The sequence below is a fragment of the Melopsittacus undulatus genome, chromosome 10 (assembly GCF_012275295.1).
Source record: "Melopsittacus undulatus isolate bMelUnd1 chromosome 10, bMelUnd1.mat.Z, whole genome shotgun sequence".
NCBI lineage: Eukaryota > Metazoa > Chordata > Aves > Psittaciformes > Psittaculidae > Melopsittacus > Melopsittacus undulatus.
The window spans coordinates 30,482,154-30,505,769 of record NC_047536.1 but is presented as its reverse complement, the minus strand read 5'-3'; the positions used below and the strand labels follow the sequence as shown (position 1 = coordinate 30,505,769).

The 23,616-nt window shown below is 51.1% G+C and overlaps 3 protein-coding genes across 3 annotated transcripts in view; 1 reads left to right on the top strand and 2 right to left on the bottom strand.

Annotated features, from left to right (window-relative positions):
* The window catches only part of STK4 (serine/threonine kinase 4), a 47,473-nt gene extending 42,467 nt beyond the window's left edge, over nt 1-5,006 (bottom strand). Inside the window, exons 1-3 of the mRNA XM_034067091.1 lie at nt 4,910-5,006; nt 2,224-2,304; nt 1,227-1,355 (exon numbers count right to left, since the gene is read on the bottom strand). Of these exons, the coding sequence (XP_033922982.1) occupies nt 1,227-1,355; nt 2,224-2,304; nt 4,910-4,941 (242 nt within the window). The 5' untranslated portion in view covers nt 4,942-5,006. The remainder of the gene's footprint in view (nt 1-1,226; nt 1,356-2,223; nt 2,305-4,909) is intronic.
* A 45-nt stretch (nt 5,007-5,051) lies between these two features.
* TOMM34 (translocase of outer mitochondrial membrane 34) lies at nt 5,052-9,201 on the top strand. The gene is made up of 7 exons (XM_034067188.1): nt 5,052-5,207; nt 5,296-5,395; nt 5,558-5,710; nt 6,342-6,502; nt 6,765-6,909; nt 7,491-7,617; nt 8,137-9,201. Exons 1-7 carry the CDS (start codon nt 5,093-5,095, stop codon nt 8,233-8,235), a joined length of 900 nt encoding a protein of 299 aa, XP_033923079.1. The 5' UTR covers nt 5,052-5,092; the 3' UTR covers nt 8,236-9,201.
* Nucleotides 9,202-11,905: 2,704 nt separating this feature from the next.
* On the bottom strand, nt 11,906-22,985 carry PABPC1L (poly(A) binding protein cytoplasmic 1 like). Its single transcript, XM_005146818.3, has 15 exons — nt 22,793-22,985; nt 21,855-22,048; nt 21,327-21,442; nt 20,449-20,588; nt 19,774-19,868; nt 19,380-19,517; nt 18,375-18,470; nt 17,359-17,625; nt 16,728-16,818; nt 16,342-16,470; nt 14,984-15,123; nt 14,574-14,667; nt 13,644-13,774; nt 12,780-12,868; nt 11,906-12,193 (listed from the first exon to the last, which is right to left on the bottom strand). Exons 1-14 carry the CDS (start codon nt 22,983-22,985, stop codon nt 12,785-12,787), a joined length of 1,908 nt encoding a protein of 635 aa, XP_005146875.2. The 3' UTR covers nt 11,906-12,193; nt 12,780-12,784.
* Nucleotides 22,986-23,616: the final 631 nt, after the last annotated feature.

The window sequence follows — 23,616 nt, the reverse complement described above, 5'->3', positions numbered from 1 at the left end:
ACAGCAGAACACTAACAGAAAGACTGCTCCTGATTTTACGGGAACAGAGCTAAGAAACAAAAGTGCACTTAATCTATTCTCTGCTGAATTTTTCTAAGGAAGAACTGTGAGAGCGGCAAGTCAGTCCCAGGGCACAATGTCCCTTAATCTTGTCCCTACTTAATCGAGGCTCTAGTGACTCGCTCCCTCTGCTCTTCTTAATTGTAAGGTCTCATCTCAGGCCTTGCAATGTTAATATTTAACTTCTTTTAAGAAAGAAACACTTAGTAATGATTTCCAAGTCACACAGTAAGATTTTTCACAAACAAATTGTTTTCAAGTTACATTTTTTGTCTGCCACCAGTCACCTTCCTTTAAAGACAGTGAGAGTGAAGCACAGTAAGAGTGACTGGGCCCATAGTTTCATAGTGCTAATGCAATTTATTTTAAATGGCTTGCCATGCCTGATGTTTCCTAAAGCCAGATTCACAATACCAGAATAGTGTATTTAAACTAAGCCTAAGACACACTTTGAGAGGTCTTCCACACCCTTGAGCTCTTCATTAAGTTATTACAACATCTTTTGCCACAAGAAACATGCAAAGACAACCCAAAGAGCCAACCATCAGCCCACAGAGCTGCCAGCAAGTTATTTTGGGGATGCTCACATCAGCGGACAGCTTGTACTGTGCTAGAACCTGCACAGGTAGAAAAAGGCCATGAAGGACACTTCTGCCACCCAAGCAGGTGACAGCACATTGATTATGCACATGCAAGGGCAGTCATGCGTTAGTGGCTCTTGTCCACGTGCCCCTTAAACAAGCCAACAAAAAAACCCTCTTCTAACAGTTTTCTCTGTCCACATCGAAGCATTTTTAGAAGTCATTACCCCTCTGGACATGGGAACTGCTGCTCTAGCACACCATCAAGTTACCAATGCTCAACAAGTGACAGCACATGGGGAGAACTGCAGTAACCGCTCACATGCTCAGCTCTCTGCTGGCAGCAAGTGCAAGGTTATTCGACTCAGCTTAATGCTCTTTTAGTGCAAGCTATGTTTTTGTTGTCTTACCTGTGCTGGGATTAACACTACCCAAATGGTCAGTTAACATGACTCAGTTGATACGAGGTAACTTGATCGTACAAGTCCAGCCTTTTAAAAAACATTTAAGGCAACATCATGGCTTTTACTTGATTAAATGCCATTTTCTTTGCATACGATAATGGGTTTTGCAGTACACATTTACCTGTCACATTGCTGCATTATGGATATTTCCTTTATGATCTCTTGCAGGTCAGATTCCACAGGAACTTGCTTAATTGCAACAATTTGACCCGTTTCTTTATGAATAGCTTTGAATACGCTGCCATAGGAACTATGAAACAAAACATTAAACAAACACTGAATACATTAACGTTTTAAAAATGCAAATGCTTTTTGCAAGTGCAGCCATCAGGTGAAAAATTACACAGTCCTTCTGCTGCAAGTATTTTGAGCTTTTAATGTAAATAATCAGCCCACTAGCTTCTAAGCCTAATACAAGTAAGTCGCAGCACACTGAGATGGTCAGAAAAGAGCCAAGCACCATCTACACTAACAACTACCATCTACCACCAACTACAATGCCTGTAGCTTTGGAAAATTTGGAAATCTACACAACTCCAACCAATCAGATTCTCTCTTTTTGCAGCATACAGTACCAGCTGAGCATCAGTAACAACGACAGCTTTGGTCACAGAGGTTTGCTTGTTCTTGTCAGATATTATCCATCTTATTTCCAGCTTCTTCCAGCATCCAGGCAGATTTACAACTTGGGTTTTATTCAAATGAATTGCTTAAGGCAGCAAACATGTCACTCACTGAGTGTTCCCACACTGCTCTGCCTTACCAAGCAACAGAAGTTAATTTCCACTTTGTGCAGCTTCCACAGGAGGTACCAGGGATGAAGTACGAAACCTCTTGAGCTCCAACAGAGCCCTATCGATTCCAAATTAGCATCTTTCAACAGTGTTTTAACTCCCTACTGCTGAGCCATAACCTACTGTTTGGATTAAGGTATTGTACTTTAGGGAAACAAATTCTTTATTTTGTTACTAACCAAGCACTGTTGCTATGTTAGTCCATACCTTTGCAGTAACAGCACCGTGACAAAAGTGAAAAATCAGAGACCACTGAACACATACCCATCACACTAATCTGTTCTTAGAGAAACATACACTGGGTACATGGAACAGAACACGTACCCTTCTCCAAGCTTCTCTAATACATCAAATACTTCTTCAGGTTGTTTGGTTAAACTGTCTTCATCCAACTTCTTCAGCTGCCTGCATATGAAAGAATAGAGAAATGATTACATTTAACTGTACAGCAGTTTGGGCTTTGGTGGAACAGAAGAATAAACAGCAACATTTAAACATATGAAAGGCTTAGCAAGAAGTAAATTGATTATGAAGTTAAGTTTATTTCACCCAACCAGGAGACTGAATGTTATTAGCATCAAATAGCAAAAGAGGACTGGGAATTACAGAGAACAGGATTTGATCTGGCACAAATCACAGTCCTTCTTGGTGGAAACACCTCTCAGGACCTATATGCTGGTGGTCAAATCCCAGCACAGCACTGCAAAGTCTTCCAGCTATTGGACATACCTGCTAAAGTTCAAAGTCTTGAACAGAAGGATATGTACTAAGGGTCATGCAAAAGGGAGCATCATTTTCCCTAATGCATTTGGAGTATGTGTGCGATACATTACTTACAAGGAAGAATGCAATACTCATCTCGCCTGTATATTTTTAATACCAGAAGTTCAGATCTTAAATTTGTGAGCCTGGACAAATACTAGGAAAGTTCTAACAGGAAAAAAAAGAAAAGGAAACTGATCTTTCAGGATCTTTATGCTGCTTGGTTCATCCCTCTTAAATGTATTAATAACAAGAGTCAGCTGAAATACTTCCTAGAGAAGGGATGCTGTGATACTTTACTCAGCCCCACTGGTCTCCAGTACAACCTTCAGGGAGATTCCATCCACAAAGCAACAAGAATTGACCACATTTGTTTCAGTCTACCCCTACCACACCAAGAGCTGTTTGCCAAGAAACCTCCTGAAACAACTAAGGACTACATAGGAAAAAAAAATGAGCTGAAAACAAAGTATTTTACTGTTGAACAAGAGCCCACAAATGAGTGGTTTTGGTTTTGACGCAACTAAAGTATAAAAAAAACAACAAAACAACACAAAACCCCCTCCAAATGCCCCAAACCAGCTTTATAAGTTTCTGAGACACAGAAACTCATTATCCTCAGAGTTTTCTGCACTTACTGGTCTCATAGCGAGCAGCACTTAAAATGAAACATGCGTGGTCACCTGCAACTGCAAATAACTACTGAAAGCTCTTACTGCTTTAAAGATCATGACTCCACCACAAAACATGCGAATTTTCATACTAAACATATTTTCTCCCCAGTTTCTTAAACAGAATGAGAAACCACTCACTGACCCCTGGCTATTATGTTTACGTACAAAAGCCATACAGGAGGTGCAGCTCACGCATAGAGTATATACAATGGCTTCCTGGAGCAAAGGAAACATAAAGAAGCAGACTCAGGAAGTGGTGAAATACTGAAGCAGTCACTAGCTTCCCTGCAAAGATAAGCATTAACCAACAGAATGTTACTTGCCCTTGTGAGAACGTGGAAGGAGAAAGGCCAGGGAAGAGGAGGAAAGGGAAAAAACCCGCACGCATCAGTGACCACACAAGCCACCATTTCCAAGGAGCCCAAAAAGCAGTGATGCAAGGGGCAAATTCTTTTTAGTGACACTAAGATGAGGCCCACATCCGATTAAAACAAACAAGAAAAGGCTTTTCACAAACTAAACACAACAACCGGACAACTTCTGCTTGCATAAACTGCCTCATTCCTGCTGTAGGGCAAGAGCACATTGACTCTGCCCTGCCCAGCTCGTCCTGCGCACCCGGTGCTGTCAAAGCCACGCTCTGCCTCTCCACGGTGTGTTTATACAACACGGATAGAACAGCAACACAACCCCCGTCTGGCCTGAGCCGTTATCCAGATCTAACCTGAATCACCTTCCAGTTAAACACCGGCCTAAGCAATTAGAGAATAAAAGCAGATTATTCTTTAATAGGAGACACGCTGCAGGTTTGTTTAACAAAAGAAGACTGTCACTACAGGCAGGAGACAGCGGCTTCCTTTGTTCGCTGCCCCAAGCGCTCCCGGGACCCAGCTGCAAACCACCGATAGCACTCTGACAGACCGACGCTCATTCCACTCCCGCTGACTCCACATTACCCTCTGCAGCCCTGCTCCGCTGCAGCCTGGCCTCCCGAGATACGGGGCTCACGGCTTCATACAGAGATCGCCCCCAAACCCCTCAGTGAACCGGGTCCGCTCCTTGCATGCGGGACTGGGCTCAGCGCAGGCACCGGGACGGTGCAAAGAGCTGGCAAAGTAAGCAACTGCGGGCACAGCGCGCCCTCGGTACAACCACGTTAACCGGTGGGAGCTTCCCCAACTGCCGGACCTCTCCGCTACCTCACTTCAAGCTGTTTTTCCACCACCTGAGCTCAGCGCTGCCCCAGCACGGACCTACCGGCACTGCCCCAGCACGGACCTACCGCCGCTGCCCCAGCACGGACCTACCGCCGCTGCCCCAGCACGGACCTACCGCCGCTGCCCCAGCACGGACCTACCGCCGCTGCCCCAGCACGGACCTACCGCCGCTGCCCCAGCACGGACCTACCGCCGCTGCCCCACCGCGGACCGACCAACGCCGCCAGCCCCGGGCGCTGCCCCGGCCGCCCCCCGCCAGCTCGGGGCCGGTGTGGCCGGAGCCCCGACCAGCCGCCCCGCTCTCGCCAGGCCCCGCACCACCCCCCCGGTGCCCGCAGGGGTACCCCCGCCGCTCACCGCCGCGGGTTCCGCAGCTGCACCGCCTCCATGGCGCTGCGGGCGGCGGTCGCTCGTCCGGCCGCTCACCGCCTCACCCCTCCATGGCACCGCCGCTTCCGCCCGCCGCCGGAAGCCAGCGGGGAGCGCCCGGCCCGCCCTGGCAGAGAGGGGCGTTCCCGGCCCGGCGCGGGCGGCAGCGCGATGGCGGCATCGCCCAGCGACCTGCGCCGGGCCGGCAATGAGGAGTTCCGGCGCGGGCAGTACGGGCCGGCCGCGGAGCTCTACAGCCGTGCGCTGGGGATGCTGCAGGCCGCAGGTACGGCACAGCCGGGCCGGGCGGGGGGCGGGCGGCGGGCGGCGGGCGGACCGCGGCTCAACTCCTCTCTTGCTTGTGCCCGGCGCAGGGGAGGCCGCCGCCGAGGAGCGCAGCCTGCTGCTCGCCAACCGCGCCGCCTGCCACCTCAAGGACGGCGCCTGCAGCCTCTGCATCGCCGACTGCAATAGGTGAGCGCCGGGGGGGCCGCAGCGGGGCCGGGGCTCGGTCGGTTGCTTCCCCGCCGATGGGAAGGGCAGGACGGAGACCGGCAGGGAGCACCGGAGGCCTGGGCTGGCGCGTCCTGCCGGGGCTGGGCTGACGCCGTCCCGGCCGCTCTCTCTGTGCCGCAGCGCTCTCGACCTGGTTCCCTTCGGGATCAAACCCCTCCTCAGGCGGGCAGCGGCGTACGAGGCTCTGGAGAGGTACCCGCAGGCCTACGTGGACTACAAGACGGTGCTGCAGGTGGACTGCTCCATACAGGCGGCACACGATGGGGTCAACAGGTAACGCTCCCTGCGGGCAGCACCGAAAGGCTTGGGAGCGCGGCAGCTCCGTGAGCCATGCGTTGGTTCTGCCACTGCGTCAGGAGCAAGGTGGGTCCCGAGCACACGGATGGAGCAACGGAGGCGTCTGATGCTTCACACAGGGCCTGGCCGTGCTCCATTTGTCTGCCAGTGCCCTTAGCTCATTCCAAGGCGCTGGTGGAGGGCTGGGAATTAATTCCATGGGGTTGTTTCTGGTTTGCTCGGTCCTGGTTTGAAGGAAATAATTACCTGCTCGTTCCAGCACCCTGTCGTTTAAGCCTCCCTGTGCTGACGGGGGTTTGCAGGCTGTTGTTATCCTTTCCTCTGCCTGGGCCTGTCTGCTTTACTTCATCACTTGCCAGACTGAGGAGTGACACACACATCTCTCGCCCGCCTGAGCACTAACATTCATGCCCTATGATATTTTTAGCCCTTCTGGTACAAAGGTCCTTTCATTAATGTCCTGGCTGTAGAAGGAACTTAGTTTAGATGCACGTGTAGAGGGATTACTGGAGAGATGCTGTTCTTGATACATGAGCCAGGTTAAAAAGGGACTGGCTACTGCATGACCTACCCTGCCAGCAGAGTGACTGCCATGTCTCCTTTGCAGGATGACTAAAGCCCTCCTGGAGAAGGATGGTGTGAACTGGCGCCAGAAGCTTCCACCAATCCCCACCGTCCCCATTTCTGCCCAGACGAGGTGGAGCGCTCCTTCTGCCGGAGCCCCTGGGGCAAACGCTCCTCCTGCAACTGCACCACAAAGAGAACCAGGTGAGAGTGTGCCCTTGGGCTGGGCAGAGAGCCCTGTGGCTCAGGAGGGTGATGAACGAGAGTGCTGCCGCACCGGCTTGGTGTGCCTGCAGCTGGGGCTGAGGCCTGGAGAAATCGGCCTGGTTCTGCCACAGCCTTTTTTGTTGACTCTAGATTCTTTGTTTCTGTGTCTCACCTCCGGTATGGGGATATTTGCTTTCTGGGAGGCTGTGCTGCTCTTGTCCATTTTATAGCATTCTGTATTCTTTCCTGATGTTTCCAGACAAGGCCGCTGCTAACACAGAGAGAGCTCAAACTCTGAAGGAAGAAGGAAATGAACTTGTAAAGAAAGGAAACCATAAGAAAGCAGTTGAGAAGTACAGTGAGAGTTTAAAGCTCAACCAGGAATGTGCAACTTACACCAACAGGTACAACCAAGCTCATTGCCCAAGAGCTCATTGCTCTTGGCCCTTATAAAAGCCATCATGGTACTTGCGACAGAGCTGGCTAATGTTTGCCCCAGACAAATGAATAAAACAAAAGCACCACGCATGTTCACCCCAGGTGCATTCTTCCCTGTAGTTTCTATAATGTTCTGTGTTCAGGTACTACAAAAACCCTTGGAGATGCTCAGGGATTTCTCCCTTTAATGCTTGTCTGCCAGGACTGAGGTATTTTGAGTAGTGTCTGCTGCCCCATGAGCCACAAATTGCAAACTGCTATACTTAAAGTACTTCTAAGGCAATTGCTGCAAGCAGAGCACGTCTGGCTGGTGTAGACAGGAACCTGCATGTTGAAATACAGGTTCTTAGTTTTAGAGGGGGTTGCTCTAAAAATCCTGTGTATTTTCCAGACTGAAAAACTCCTTTGAGCTCAAGACGTAAGGTGACATAACGGTTTTGGAGTCCAGCTTTATGCTGCGCTGGGGTCGGTTGAGATCTGCTATATGTGTTGCAGCAGCAGATGCTGCTTTTAGCCAGAGGTCTCTAACCAGTCATCTGTATTGCAGAGCACTCTGTTACCTGACTCTGAAGCAATACAAGGAGGCAGTAGAGGACTGCACAGAAGCTTTGAGATTAGATCCTAAAAATGTTAAGGCACTCTACAGACGTGCTCAGGCACTGAAAGAACTGAAGGTAAGTCGGGAGGTTTTGAACACTTCTAAGCTAGGACTAGAAGCTTGTTCATGCATGATCAGAATCAGAGATGCCCTTTAGAGCTTGTTTCTGTGCTAGACACTATCTGCTATCAGACAGCTGGGATCTGTACTGGCTGAGGGGGGATTTTCTTTAATATCACTAGTTGCTATTTGGATCTCATGCATTTCTCAGCATCAGGTCCTGCTTCCAGAGATGCTGAAAGCAGCTACATGTTGTGTAGAGTTTTATCTCTTCATGTCTGGTGAGAGATTCTATAGGCGGTACTGGATGACATATTGTATTCATGTTGGACTTGGAATCCACTTGAGTGACAAAACTGTCTTCTCGGCCCTAGTTTGAACATGTTTTAGAACAGCTACACTGATGCCAGTGCTTAAGCAATTACAGAGAGGGAGTCACAGGCTTAATTGTGCTGCATTTGCCTCTGTTTCTGGGTAGTAATTCCTTGGACTGAATTTTTAATACATTAAGACTTCAAAAATATTCTCCTTCTAGGATTACAAATCAAGTATTGCAGATATCAAGAGCTTGTTGAAAACTGAACCAAAGAACACAGCTGCACTGAGATTACTGCAGGAACTGAACAGAGCCTAGGGTAACCAAGCAACGAGGAAAGCTTTGTTTTCCAGCACAGAAGAAAGCTTTTTCCCTTCTGGTGTTGTTACAGGGACCTGTCTTAATCAGGATCAGTACTGAAATCCGTCATCCACTGCTACTGAGATGTAACGAGTTCTGGGCCAGCACAATGAATGTTAAGACACACAATCTGTATCAAACTCTTTATTATCTGATTCTAAAGTCATTCAGTTTTAATGCCCCTCCCTCAGAGGCATATAGGTTAACTTCCCTGTAACCATCAGCCTCAGGGACTCTTTTCCATGTTAGCTAAGATGCATGTGAAGTGGCTGTTCTCTTTCTGAAGAGCTACAGAGATTTTATTTGTCCTTATTCAGGTGATAGTTCTGCTGCATTTGTGCTGCTATTACTTAAATGAGGTTGCTGCAGGAGCTGCTGCAGTCACCCTAGCACCACACACCATTCTTGTAACAGAGGCACAGTTACTTGCATAGGGCCAAGCTTGTTCTCTGTCCCAGTTGATGCCTGCTGGCCCTCAGCTGAGTTTCTGCTGCTTAGTGTGGCTGAGCAGTGTTTACAGTAGCACCTTGCTTTTAATTATTCTGCACATTTAAGGAGATAGCAGCAAGTGAAGCCTGCCTTGTTACACTGTGCACTACTTCTTTAAGATTATGGGTGCTTGGGAATTTTACAGTTGTTATTTTGTGTTGGTTTCTTGTATTTTGAGTTGGTTCTTTTTAAACCACTCTAGCTCCTCTGTGCCTTTTGGAGCAGTTGCTACATGGTGTTACAGGGAGGGGGATATGCAGTAACATCCCAGTGAGGCCTGGCATATTACTTCAATGCATGTTTATACTTTTTGTGCTCTTCTGCTTATCTGGTATTGATGGCACTGACTTGAAATGGTAGCTGAAGAGATACTTGGAGCTATCCTGTAAACCATTAAAACTGTTTCTCATTAAAGCCATGTTTATTTTCACTTTAGGGCTGTGTTTGTTATGTGACTGATGGTAGAGGGGAACTGGAACATTTTAACCACTTCATACTGTCCCCCCCACTTTTGTCAGGGGGTTTCAGTCACTGCTGTATAGTGCCTTGGCTCTGTCAGTGACAGTCCATGAAGGTTTCTAACAATTGCTCAGCTTTGCACACTGTGCATGGATAGAGTGCTTTAAATACTAAGTCACAATGCTGGACAACCCTAGAGCTGAGCCAACTTACAGTATGGACCAGGAGCCAGAAGCTAGCTCTTAAGTCAGGGTTCAAATACCTTTGTTTCCCACCTTGCTTCTCCAAGGAGCCAGTGTTTCAGGCAGGTACCCCACTGAAGTGAATTTAGGAAGCAGACAATTCTTCCAATCCCATTAAAGACTTCTTACCTTAGCCTGATTTTAAGTAGCTTTTTGTAGGTCCCAGGGCTGTACTCCATCAGCTGTAATGGGCTAGGGCTTAAAACAACTCAGGGGCACACATCACACCATTCCCTCTTGTAAGCACTGCAGCTCCCATGCAATCAGTGCTTCCCTGAGCTCATAGCAAGTAAGTGTGATTGACTGATAGATTTCAGGGTGGGGAAGCACAGAACAGAGGTACACAGACAAGCAGAGGAAGGTCACAGAATACAGCAGGAAGATTGACTTCACTTAGTGAACCGCTATCTTTTTAACAGCCCTGCAGTCACCTGGAGTGGCAGATACCTGCACTGTTTAGCAATTTGTGACAACACCTCTAAGCAGCAGCATCCACCTCTTGCCTTCTCAGCAACAGCACCACTTTTTTGTACCTTATCTCTAAGACTTTCCCCCCCAAATGCCCGCAGGTAGGCAAACGTGAAGCAGTGAGTCTTCTTGTGCTCCAAATTCAAGGTCACTTCTGCTGCTATCTCCCCTTCTGTTCCAGCAGCAGTGCTGCTGTCCATGCAGGACACTTCTCAGGCACACAACGGTAGCGCTGTCCACATGGGCAGCCCGTGAGTGTTTGTCACAGAGGCAAACCTTCATCCACCCCTTGCAAAAGCCACAGCAGCTGTTCCAGACTGGAGACTCCAGATTCACATTTGCATCGCTGCTCCTGCCTCAGCTCTCTGAAGCCTCAGGCTTCCCTGAGGAGTTCACGTAGGAAGCTACTCTACAAACCAGTTCTCCAGTACACATGGGGATCCAAGCTACAGCTGCACCTTTTCTGATAAACCTTTTAAAGCCCCTGGTCCTTGTTCACATCCTTTCTTAAGCTATTCCAATGTTCCTGTGTTCCTCAGTCCCATTCTTTGCATTCCCTCTAGCTTCACAGCAGTCTTCTGCAGCCAAGCCATCTATAGCAGTGATGGCAATGTCCCTAGCACATCCAAACTTCCCTGTTACACTTGGACAAAGGTTGCAGACAAGCCAGTCAACAGCAGACTGTACCTGTACAGTTCCCCTCCAGCTCCTTATGTGCATTATCCCTAAAGGAAAAATATTTTCATGAGTATAAAGCATAAAAGCTTCCAGACAGTTACACTCTGGGACAAACAACCAGTGAAGGTCTTGTATACTATTAGGATTCAAGTCCTTTATAAGCATCTTACTGAGAAGGAGCTACCTAAAGTTAAGGCTGAGGTGTCCATTACATGTAAAATAAATACTTATGGAGGTCAGAAGTAGAAGAACTGACAAAATAAAGGCAAGGAAAAGGAATGATGAAAAGCTGCAGGGCAGAGCCCCAGCTGAGCAGACGCTGTGCAGGAAGAAATGTGTAAGCAGCTCTATTAAAATGCTGGAAGGAAAACAAGAGGTAGGAGGGATGACTCAGCAGCAGGTTGAGCTGAGAGTATGATACAGCACAGAAGGAAGATTGAGACGGCAACATCGGCACACAAGGTGGGTGGTGCTGACGGAGGTGTGCTCCTGTCAGCTCAAGGAAGCAGTCAAATAAGGACAATGCATTGCCAGTCTCAAGCACCAAGAAGCATCTAAGGACTGAATTTCCTTTCTTAAATAGGAAGAGTAGAACATAAAGGCCAGGATGATGACAGCAACATGCTCAGGGAGAGGCCCAGGGAGCAGAACACAGTAGTAATGGATCCCAGCTGCAAGCAGAGAGCATCCCAATGGGATGATGCAGGTTTGAAGGTTTTCAGTGCCATCAGAAACTCCTTGAAACCACTGGTCAGGAATACACAGAGGAGAAGCAGCTTTTGATTTACTCCACAGTACCTCAGAAGCTGGCACCCATGTACCAGACACACACATGGTGTGGTGACCAGCAGAAGAAGCTTGGTGCCAGTACTCCTGCAGGCATGCAGGGTCCATTACAAAAGGAAAACCACAGGAAGATGATGCCTTTTTAAAAGGAAGTTGAAACCAGCTATCTAGAAAGGATAAAACCCACAAAGGTTGTATGAAATTTGCTTAAAGACGCTTTACTAGAGTCAGGAAGGACAAGGAGACCCTGTTGATTGGAAATTCATTCACTTAATCCAATATGTGCCCTCCCATCAGCTCTCAGGAGTGCTGCTCCACCAGCACCGAAAGCTTCAAACACTAAGGACAACAGCCTGACTCCAGTCCATCCCTCCACCTGCATGACACAGACAAAAGTATTTACTGGCTTTCTACAAAGGAAACTAACCCATGTGTTGAGGGGTGAAAGCATCAATTCTTTATTACTGCCAGCTACAAGAACAAATAAAACTACTGAACCCAGTAAATTCACTAAAATGATGATTCACCATCACTTGTCATTTCCTGGGCAACTGAACCAGGCTGGGTTCCACACTACGGTTTGCTATGTGCTTTCAGGGGAAACAAGAGAATTAACAGGGGTAATTTCTTTATAGTTGCAGGAGGAAGCAATTGGCAAGGTTAACAATACACACAGGAAATAGGATGGGGCATTGAAGACAAGCCAGAGTCACTGTACAGGCACGGTTCCAAAGGCACGGTGGGGTTGCTGCTGCTGCTTTTCAAAGGCAATGTTCCCAGGGCTCTCTTGAAGTCTACAAGAAACAAAAGAACCCACACATGAAATTTTCAACTGCTAGGAAGTTTTCATGCAGAGAAGGTGAAATTCAGCTGCACTTGGGTTAACACAGGGTTTCCTTGAGACCACAGGGCAAGAGATACTCTATTCAAAGCAGTGCATGAGTCTGAATTGCTTGTTGGTGTCCAGCCTCAACAGCAGGGGCAGCTCTCCTGATGAAGCCCACACAGCACCACTCATGTGTTGTAGGGTATCAACTGATAAGATGCTACAAAACAAAGCAAACCCATGGGGAAGTCCCAGGAAAGATTGTGCTGGTCCCCACTAGGGCTATAGACAGATCTTTTCCTGTCTTCTTTCCTGGTTGCACAGACATTGCTGTCATCAATATAGAAAGAAAACCCCACACAGAACCATGTCTCTGCAGTATGATTAAGTCTGGAAAATGAAGGATGCAATTGAAGAAATGGGATATCACAAAGATACTCAAGATGCTCATCAAGCCTCACCTGGTTTGGACAAGAAACCCAATGCCCAGCTCCAGAGGCAGAAACCAGAGCCCCTGAACACATCAGCACACACTGACCAGGTTCTGCACCTACCTGGGTTACTGCAGGAACAACCCAGCGCTGCCCTTGTGTGAGGTCTCTGTGGCCTGGTGTGCCTGGAGAACAGCGACCGCTTCCTCAATCTTACAACAGAGAGCACAAGAGGGGGGGAGGGAGGTGAGTTGCTCCAATGTAGGAGTGCGCTTCCCAGGAAATTCCAGGTCCTGATCTGGCTCATAAAGGACTTCAATAATAACGATTAAATCCAAGCCTGCTGCTTCTGCAGGAGACTGATCAGCCTGAAGACCTCTTCTGTGTCTTCCCGAGGGAAATGCTGGGACATCTCACCTTTCCTATAGGAGTCAGAACTTGGCCAAAGAGAAACCTGACTTCTCCATAGGCAGAACTGAAAGAGCCCAGGCTCCTTTGAAAATCATCAGTGAAAGGACTAAAGTGGGCCCTACCTCCCAGGAGCAAAGTGGAGATGCAGTCAGTTCATTGCAACTGTTTTGATGGGAACCAAAGAGAAATATTCACCGGGATTAAGGAGGAAGCTGAAGATGCTCTGTGGACAGGCAGCACTTGCCTGGGTTCTATTCTCAGGGAAGAGCACATCCCCGTCTCTTTCCAGGCAGGACCTGCTCTGCTTTCCCCCCCCCCCCTCTCACTTTCCAGCACTTCCCTGTGCTTTAAGGAGCTGCTCTGAGCTTCTCCTCTTTCTGAAGGGGGGCAGGAGTTCAGGCACTGGGTGCAAAACAATCAACCTGGGGCCCTTCTTGCCCATTTTTAACATAACCCCCCCCCCCCCCAAGCCAGCAGCTACTTCTCTTCCCACTCTTCCTGTGGTCCAAGGTCACCTCTCCTTGCAGTAGCAGGGAGTTTGCCCTTCAGGATGTGATGTGTTTGATGCCTCCTTACCTTGGAGTGCAAGGAGTCGGGTGATTCCAGGAGCAGCAGCAGCTCAGAGTTGTCTATCTCCAGCAGCATCCCAGTGATCTTGCCAGCCAGTGTGGGATGCATGGCATGGATCAGAGGGTAGAGGCGCTCGCCTGCTCCAAACAGCAGGGAGGACATCAGTGCTGTTCAAGAACTCCAGCATTTCCAAACCCAGCGCACGCCCTCCTGCCCTCCCACTTCTGTCCCTTTAACTGAAAAGGGATACAAGGATGGTGATGGAAAAATCACTGCTCACAAGCAGACTTCAGCATCTCACAGCAACAGTGTTTGCAGGCAGGGAAGCAGGTAGATGAAGCCAGGCAGCAGCAGGCACTGCCACAGGAGCAGGGCAGTGGAATGGTGAATGCTGCCCATGCTGCCCACCAGCATGCATGTGAAGGGACCTGCCTCTGCAGGAACAGTTTCTTCCCAGGCAGAGCAGGGCAAGCACAAGCTGCGAGATCCCTCCAAATCATGGCACATCCTATCCACCACTGGGATGCAGGATAGCACCTAAAGCCCATGAACCATACAGCAGAGCTGACCCTAATCCCTACAGCCACTGAGCTGTTCATCGATGCCCTGCAGCAGTGATGCAGGATGGCTTGGGGTTCAAATCACAAATGCCCTGGCAGCACAGAGCCCTGCTTCCGCAGAGCTCAGACACTGACTGCCATGCAGCTAATACAGACAAGGAGTGAATTTGCTGCTTCCATGCCCTTCAACAGAGCCTGAATTCATTAATGTTTAGCTTGTGTTTTTCTTTAAGCAGCATCTCAGAGCAATCCCACGCAGTTCTACAGCTTCTCCTAGCAGCTACTCTTTCCCTGGTGCATCCAAGTCCACATGCCCTCACATGCACGCACAGCCTCACGGCTGAGCCTACTCCAGCACAGCAGCCGTGACACCCACCTATCATTTCCTTCTGCTCCTGAGGAGGGGCTGCTGCAAGCATGGATGCTGTCAGGGGCTCCTGCCCCTGGACATGCACAGCAGGTTCTCCCACCTGGAGAGACACAGAACAGCAGCAATCAAAGGCTGGAAGGGATGCATGAGCTACCTTGCTTGCAGAAAGGATATTTCACCCTTCTGAGATGCTAATGCAGACTCTGGCATTGCCCGTTTGCATCCAAGCACCAGCTTCCAGGCAAGCTGAAGCCAGGCATCACAGCAGTGTGGCTACTGGATCCATAGCCCCAGTTACCCCAGCAGCTCCCTGGGAAGGATCCCTCCCATAGGCAGAGAGAGGGCCATGAGGCTGCCTGGGGTCAGCAGGCACTTTAACCCAGAGCAGGAGCAGGACTGATGCACGTTGTGGTTACCTGCGGGGCCACCACAGGGGACACATGCCCCATGGGCTGGATGTTCCTGACGGCTGAGGAGTACTTGTACTGCGGGGTGCCCCGCAGCAGGGAGGGCGAGGAGGGCACCCGAGTGCTGACCGTCTGCGTCCCGATGTTGGCTGCAATGGGACAGGAGCATCAGTAAGGAGGAGCCTGTTAAACACACTCCTGTGCCCGAGCAGGATGAAGGCACCAGGGCAGCGCACTCAGGCAGAGGGCTTGAAAAATCCCCTGCCGGGCTCAAAGCAGGCTCCAGATGAAAGGCAGCTTCTCCAGGACAGGCAGGGCACGGCCACCCAGCCCAGGCTGGTCTGACTGCACAGAGGGCAGGGAACTGGCAAAGGCACCCACACCTCACTGCCTCAGCTCCAGAAATACCCCTCTGCATCAGCAGCCAGAGGACAGGGACAGCACGAGGTGGGCTAGCTGCAAGAGCCCCTGTCCCCTGGATCACCCCTCCTGCAGAGGAGAGAGGGCAGAGAGAGGAGGGACAAGGACAAAGGGAGGGGGCAAGGCAAGGACAGTCCTGATCCACCTGCTCAGTTCATCAATAAGACACCCAATGACAGAGATGACTTGGGCTAAACCACACAAGGCTGGGGCTGCAGGAGATGCTGCCCCCCCCCGGCAGTTCTATGTTTTGGGGGACATCAGACCTTCACCCACCTACCAGTTCAGCAGCTTCCACTCCACACTACTCAAACCTCCCCTCAAAGCCTGTCCACAGCGGAGCCCAAAGGGGGGTGACACTGCAAGCCCTGGCGAGCATCCTCCTCTTCCTCACTCACACAAAGGCAGACACAGGCTTGCAGCACTCTTGGGGTGAGGAATGCTCGAGGTCACATCCGCAGCCCCGCAGGAGCACAGCCATGTGATGCTGGCACAGTGGAGGGGACACAGGACAGCACAACCAAGCACTGGGCTCCAAACAGCTCTAAGGTGAGTGTGTTTTACCGGAGGCTTGGCCTTGGCAGCAGCCTGTGAGAACCTCTGCTTCTGCCCAAGAGGTCCCAGCCTCCACCTCAGCCTGAGCACCCAGCCTAGGGTGCCATGTCTGCATCACCATCATCTCACTGAATGTACTCAGTGGGCAGCAGCCAACAAGACCAATCTGCATATTAGAGACCCATCCAATTACCTGAAAGACCACAACCTTCCCCCAAAGTTACACACTTACTTACTACAGGCACTGCTCCAGTCCCACCACATCCACAGGCACCATCCAGGCTCCTCCACAAGCACTCCCACAAACCAATCCATGCTGGGAGGCAGACCCAAGCTCCCAACAAGCTCCCTTGCCATGGGTGATGTCCCAGCTGGGTCCTTCCATCACTTACCCACTCTCTGTCCCTGGGAGGCCACACGGGGCACTTGGGTGGATGCCTGTCTCACGGTGCTGATGTTGGACAGCAGGCGCTGGGGCTGCACGGCAGCCCTCAGGATGGGAGTAACTGCAGGATACGCCGCTGTAGAGATGGAGTGTGGTTAACAAAGGCAGCATAAGGCATGGATGGATGAGTGACTGCAGCAGGGGAAAAGCTCAGGAGCACCTCACCTCTGGGGTCAACCTAATGTCTTATCCCCCAGAGCCCATCACCGTGGACCCCTGCACCAAACCCTTGTGTACTTCTCCAGGCAACAGCCCCTTGTGGATACACACTTGTGCTGCACTTAGAGCCCCCAGTGCCCAACTGAGCCCAGCCCATCCCAGAGCCTGACTCACGGGGAGGCCGGGAGGGCTGCGCACTCCAGCGAGTGCCAGGACGGACCGGGACAACCGGGCTGGAGCTGTAGAAAGCAGCTCTGGATTGTGGCTGGGAAAGAACACATTATCTAAGGTGACTTGGGAGCCGAGCTGAGCCAGGTCTAACCCAGAGCATCCCAGCCGCTGCCACACGGCCCACAAGCCAAACCCAGGCTCTGCAGTGTGCCAGAGCACTTGAAAGATCAACCTGCAGCCCTGCTGCCTTGTGTCCTCCAGTAGCTCCACTTATCTCCTCCTCACAAGCTCTGGCTCCTCCGTAACCCTTCTCCATCCCCTCATTTCATCAGCAGACCTGTTCTCCATGCTCACACCCTCCCACCAAACTCCTCCTTGGTTCCCTCCTCTGAGGTGCAGTCAGTAGCTACTAAACCTTGAGTCCATTGCCTGCAGCACCTGCATCCCACCAGCATTTTGGCAAGCCCCACTGCTGATGGAGAGCCCTGGTGCTGATCCCACCAGTCCCATGAATCCCACATGCCAGTCTGCGCAACTCAAGGGATGCTCCTCAGCCCAACTGCCACCTCCCTCCTCCAGCCCATGGCAAATCCTGGTCCCTGCATGCTGCTGCCATTCAGGACTGGGTACTCACCGGAGGAATAGGGGGGAAGAAATACCCCGGGGAGGGCTGGAAAGAGCCCAGGAGAGGGCCAGGCAGGGCCCTCATGGTGGCTAATCTCTGAATGTACTGGTTGGTGAGGATTGCTTTCCGCTCCTCTTTCCTTTGAGCGAGTGCAACGTAGAGGGGCTTAGTGCTGACAATCCGCCCATTCATTTCTGTCACGGCCTTGGTAGCCTCTTCTGGGGAGGAAAAACATACAAAGCCAAACCCTTTGCTGTGGCCACCCTCTGTCATCACCTAAAATCAGATTAGAACAAGACAGCTAAGTCCACACATCACTGCAGCACCCATGAAGCACAGCATGCTGGGGGGAGACATGGGGATGGGACACATGGGACCTGTCAGCTACAGGCACCCAACTGCAGCGCCCGAGTACAGGGTGGGATGGTTGGGGCTTCCAGAGGGTCTGTGCCCCAGCCACACAGGACCCATGGGTCAGCAATGCTCCAGTGCTTAAAGCTGCAGGAGCCAGCACGGTTTGGGTTCAGTGGGACACTGTTCCTGGCAGCCGGCAGGCTGCAGGTTGCTGACCTTAAAGCCAGGGCATCCCTCTGCACCCATGGGCACAGCCTTCAAGAGAAGGCTGACACCAGTCTTGGTGGCACTTTTATGGTTCTCCAATAGGGAAAACACCAGCCTGTCACCCTGCTCTCCTCAGAGAGAGGTGGCATGTGGCTCATTTCCTTTAGCAACAGTGTCACATTGGTCCCAAACCGCAGAGCGGCTGTGCAGCATTCACAATGATGTGGCTTTAAGGTCCCACACCCTGAACCTCACCAGGGCTGGGGAAACTCAGCAAAGCTACAGAACATTTGCTGCATGGACAAGCTCATGGGACAGTGTGGGGTACAAGGGGCATGGCTTCACACCTGGCTTGGGATACAAGCCATCAGCAGGGATCCGTAACTCAACAGGATAACAACCCCAATCCATTCCCAAGGGCTGAGTGCACCCCAGGAGCCCCAGCAGCTGCCCCCATCCCACACCTTGGCACTTGTGATGGTGCCATATGGAGAGAACTCCTTCCTCAGCCTCTCGTCATCTATCCCATCATCCAGGTTCTTCACGTACAGGTTGACCCCCTGCAAACAGGCAGAAAAGCACATTAGGCTCATGAAGTTTATGGCAGCTTTTCAAGCTAGAAGCTTGTTTCACCAGCAGCTCAGGCAGAGGATGGGACATCCCACTAACAAAAGGAGTCAGAGCCACACGTGTGCTCCACTCATAGGAGAGACACCCTGAGTGAAGAGACACCCAGACCATGGCTACGAAGCTGCCTTATTTCCAGACTAATATTTTAGTTTCTGGAAAAGAGCAGAGCCATTTGTTCACTGACCAACATCATTCTGGGTTTAGATCTCTCTCCTCTATCCCAATACTACTTCCCAGGACATTATGAGGCAGCGATTGGCCTCCTGCACAGGTATTTAGCTGCAGAAAGGACCCAGCACACCAGTCTGCCCTGAAGAGCCCTGTGCTGTGCCCAAGACAAGGCTGCTTGGATGATCGGGGACTGGAGCACCTTCTGTATGAAGACAGGCTGAGAAAGTTGGGGCTGTTCAGCCTGGAGAAGAGAAGGCTGCGTGGAGACCTCATAGCAGCCTTCCAGTATCTGAAGGGGGCTATAGGGATGCTGGTGAGGGACTATTCATTAGGGACTGTAGTGACAGGACAAGGGGTAACGGGTTAAGACTTAAACAGGGGAAGTTTAGATTGGATCTAAGGAAGAAATTCTTTACTGTGAGGGTGCTGAGGCACTGGAATGGGTTGCCCAGGGAGGTTGTGAATGCTCCATCCCTGGCAGTGTTCAAGGCCAGGTTGGATGAAGCCTTGAGTGATATGGTTCAGTGTGAGGTGTCCCTGCCTATGGCAGGGGCATTGGAACTGGATGATCCTAAGGTCCTGTCCAACCCTAACTATTCTATGATTCTATGTCCCGTGCCCGTTGCTGGTGCAGACCTGCAGCACGGAGCATCCCCCTGTCCCCTTACCTGGTACCTGCTCACTCGCTCCTGCTTCATCTGCTCGAATTTCCTCTTGAGCTCGCTCTGCCGCTCCAGCCGCTTCTGCGCTCGGCCCACATACACCATGCGCCCGTTGATCTCCTTCCCGTTCATGTCAGCCACTGCCTGCCAGCAGAGGGAAGGGCTCTGAGCACAGTGTGAAGCCAGCAGCCACAGCTCCATCCTTCACTCACCGCCCCAGGCAGAGCCCTCCCCAGGCCAGGGCAGCAGCTCTGCTCCCCTGCACCACATCTGCCCATCCAGCCACCCCTGACAGTGCAGCACCCAGGCAAGCATGAAGCCAGCGAGGTTCCTTTCCCCAAGGAGAGACATCAGCAGGCAAGGAGCTGAGGTCTAAGGCAGGCAGTGAGGAGCCTCTTGCCTTCTGGGCTTCTTCATGCTTCTCAAAGTTGACAAATCCAAAGCCCTTTGAGCGGCCGGTGCTGTCCATCATGACTTTGACACTTAGCGTCTTTCCTGCAATAGGGAAGGAAAGCGCCCGTCTGAAGGGTGCCAGCAAAGGGGTGCAGCACCAAGAGATGCCAGTGCACTGGGGAGACTGGACAGTCATGGCAACATGGAGGAGCCAAGTGGGAGGAGAGACAGTGGGATCCATGGGTTGGCACAACACTATGTGCTGCCACAAGAGACATTCTCTAGTAATGGACTAAACTGAAAAGCTTTTTTTTGCTTTAAATCCAGACCCAGCATCTCTCATTCCCAGGGCTCCCATAGCCACACAACACGGTGGATTCAGGACAATTAAAAAACCTAATAAATAAGAAAACTCACTTTTGTTACCCAAGAAAGTAAGAGAACTTATTTTGTTGTTTGTTTTTTCTTTTTCCAGGAGAGATCCCAATACAAGTTTTCCTCCATCACAGCAGGAAAACCCATGTAATATCCCAGTGATTTAAGCCAGTGAGGTGGTGCTTAAGCAAGGCAGATGCCAAGAGAAGGGGCTCAGTATTCCAAGCACTCTCCCTCACTCTTTTTGCAATTGCCACAACTCTGCTTTACCAGCTGGGAGGATGCTTTCTTTGAGAACCCTGCTCACCGAACTTGGAGAATATTTCCCGCAGCCTGTCATCATCCATGTCATCCCCAAAGTTTTTGATGTAGATGTTGGTGAACTCCATCGCTTTCGCCCCAAACTCTGCCTCGCGCTCTTTGCGGGATTTGAAATTGCCAACAAACCTGCAGGAAGCAAGGAAAGGAGCCTGAAGCCCTCCCCGCTCCCTGTGGAGGGAAGATGGATGCAGGCACTTCTGTCTTGGTACAGGCCAAGACAGACCCCATCACTTCAGGCCATGCTTTGCTCACCCCTAAACCCACCACGTGTTGCACATCCAGCAACTTCAGTACATCCCACTGCAATGCTTCCCTGTCTAAACTGCACTTGGTACTACTGAAACAGGGAGAGCAGTAACACAGGGCACAGCCCCACGCTGGTGATGTCACCCCAAAACTCCCACAAAGGATGCCACCAAGTGCCAACTCTCTTACTCCAAAGTATCCCCAAGCCCTTTGGGAAGCTGCTTATCTCTGCTAAGACAGGGATGTAGAGAATAAGATGACGCAACATTAATAGGGAGCTGATGAACAACAAAACCTCCTCCTGCCCAGATTATCTGATGCTGGCAGACAACAACTGAGGGCCAGCCCTGCTTTGTGGGCGCTCTGCACTGCTCAGCGATAAAACACAGCCCAGGGCTGGACTCCTTCCCCAGCAGCAGGAATGGCTCCAAACCACTATCACACTTCCACCAGCACTGACCACAAGTGACTGACTGCCCTGAAGCTGCTGTGTCCAGGGGGGATAGGACAGGAAAGCAGAGAGCAGCAGGAGGTGGCAGCTCCTGAGCATGCACCAAGGCAAGGGAGGAGCAGAGCTGATCGCAGAGCAGAGGGGACACCCTCCTCTTCGGTACTTACACCTTCCGGTCATTGAGCAACATCCCATTCATGGTGTCAATGGCCCGAGTTGCTGCCTCGTGAGTCTCGAAGTGAACAAAGCCATAGCCACGGGATCCGTTTTCATCACAAACCACCTACAGACACCGAGCGAGGTGGAGGCAAGAGACAGACACTGGTTTTCTCCATGTGTGCACAAGTAAGACACAGCAAAACCCACCCTCACCTCCCAGGGGCATTTGCCCTCCCCAACACCCCATTCCCAAGAGCTTGTGGCTCACCAAAACCCAAGCACCATTGAGGCATTAAGTTCAGATAGAACACAAATGTGTCTGTGCAGGGACTGGGAAGAAGAGGGGACAGAAGGAAAAACTCCTGTTTCCAAAGGAAACACAGCAGTGCCTCTTGGCTTCAAAGCAGGTGGGAATTTAGAGGAGACTTAGTGGGAAGCAAGACAAGAAAGTGACTTTATCTGGCTAGAGCACACTGCTGAGAACTTGGGCAGCTCTGCAGCAAGCCCTTACCTGCAGTGCCCATGGGTGCACGTACCTTGCACGACAGGATGTTTCCGAAGGCAGAGAACGTGTCGTACAGGGCTTTGTTATCAATGGAGTCATCCAGGTTCTTAATGAAGACATTTCCAACCCCTGACTTCCTGAGCCCAGGGTCCCGCTGGGACCACATGATGCGGATGGGACGGCCTTTGATCACTTCAAAGTTCATGGTGTCCAGGGCTCGCTCAGCTGGCAAAGAAGCAAATATAGGGGAGAGAAGAGCATAATGGAGACAGATCCGCTTCACATCCTACAGCAGCTGAGATGAGCACAGGAAGCAGGGATACTGTTGGACAAGGGCTCATTAACCTGAATGGGCCAGGCTCTGCCTCCTAGGGCAGCAGGGCCAGGCAGGGGCTGTTCTCCTCTCCTCCGGCCACATCACTCCTTCCTTTTCAACTGCTATTTTAATCTCCAAAGCATGTCCGATCACCCATTGCATTGCATACTCCAGTTTGGCAGATGTCAAACCCATTTTCCCAGTACAGATTTTGGTCTCCAGAACAAATAACCCACCACCTTCCCACCCCCAGCATGAAACACCTTTTGCTTACAGCTCTGTATCACTGTGATGCCTGCCAGGAGAGGAGCCTTGCTTCATGCCATGAGCCAGCTCATGGATGGAGGTAACTCCTGCAAGTCACCCTCATCAACCCACAAGCCCAAAGCCCAGCTACTGCATCCTCTCCCAGTCCCTAAGAAAAGATGGGAGTGGGATGGGTCACTGTCTGAGAGCAGACTGGGATTAGTTACAACCAAAACTCAGCATCAGCAGTTGCATCAGTCCAAGCCCCTACAGCTGATGGGTACAACCATTCAGACAACTGCTCCTCCCTTTCCCACTGCCATCTCTTGCACACCTCAAACCCCTGCTGCTGGGCAGCTCCTTGGCGCTGGGTTACTGGGATCGTGACTGTGTTATTGGGATCGTACCATCCACAGGCTGCTGGAAGTTGACGTAGGCATAGCCCAGCGATCGGCGCGTGGCGACGTCCCGGCAGACTCGGATGGACATGATGGGCCCAGCAGGTGAGAACTTCTCATAGAGCATGGCTTCAGTCACATCCGGGTGCAGGTCTCCCACATAGAGAGAGGCTAAGGGGTAGCCAGGGCCGCTGGCATTCATGGTGAACCACAAAGCTCCACTGTGAAGGAACACAGACCTGAGACTGCAGGGTCCAGACTGCACGCAGCAACCACAGACCCACACCAGGGCTGGCCACACCACAGCAATGCAATCCATACCCTTCCCATCAGGAGGGCCAGGAATGTCTCAAGGATGCTGCAGTTCAAGTTTTTAAGGGACATTTCACTGTTGGTGCAAAAGCCGATCTGTGGTGATGTGCACATCACAGCCCTCACACACCAGGCTCAGAGGGACACCACACACCCCCATTTGCTCCTTTCCCCACTCAAACCCCAAGAGAAATAAAATGGAGTTTAATTCCTCAGAAGGGAAAGAGCCCTTCTCCACCAGAGAATTCCATGTTAACTCCTCCTTCAAGCACAGAAGAGGGGAGCACCGGTTTGCTCTGATAGACAGGGCCGCCCAGGAGCAGCCCAACCTGCTGCCATCACTGCTCCCAGCACCTCCAGCAAGGCAAACACGGGTTTTAGCCAGCCCTTCCCAAATTCTCAGCTTGATGATGAGGTCCCCAAAGCAGGAAAACCGATACTCAGTCTCTCGCTGGTTTTAGCTGGGTACAAGGTTGTGCAATGAAGATGACAATCACTACTTGAGCCCCACAAGGTGCTGC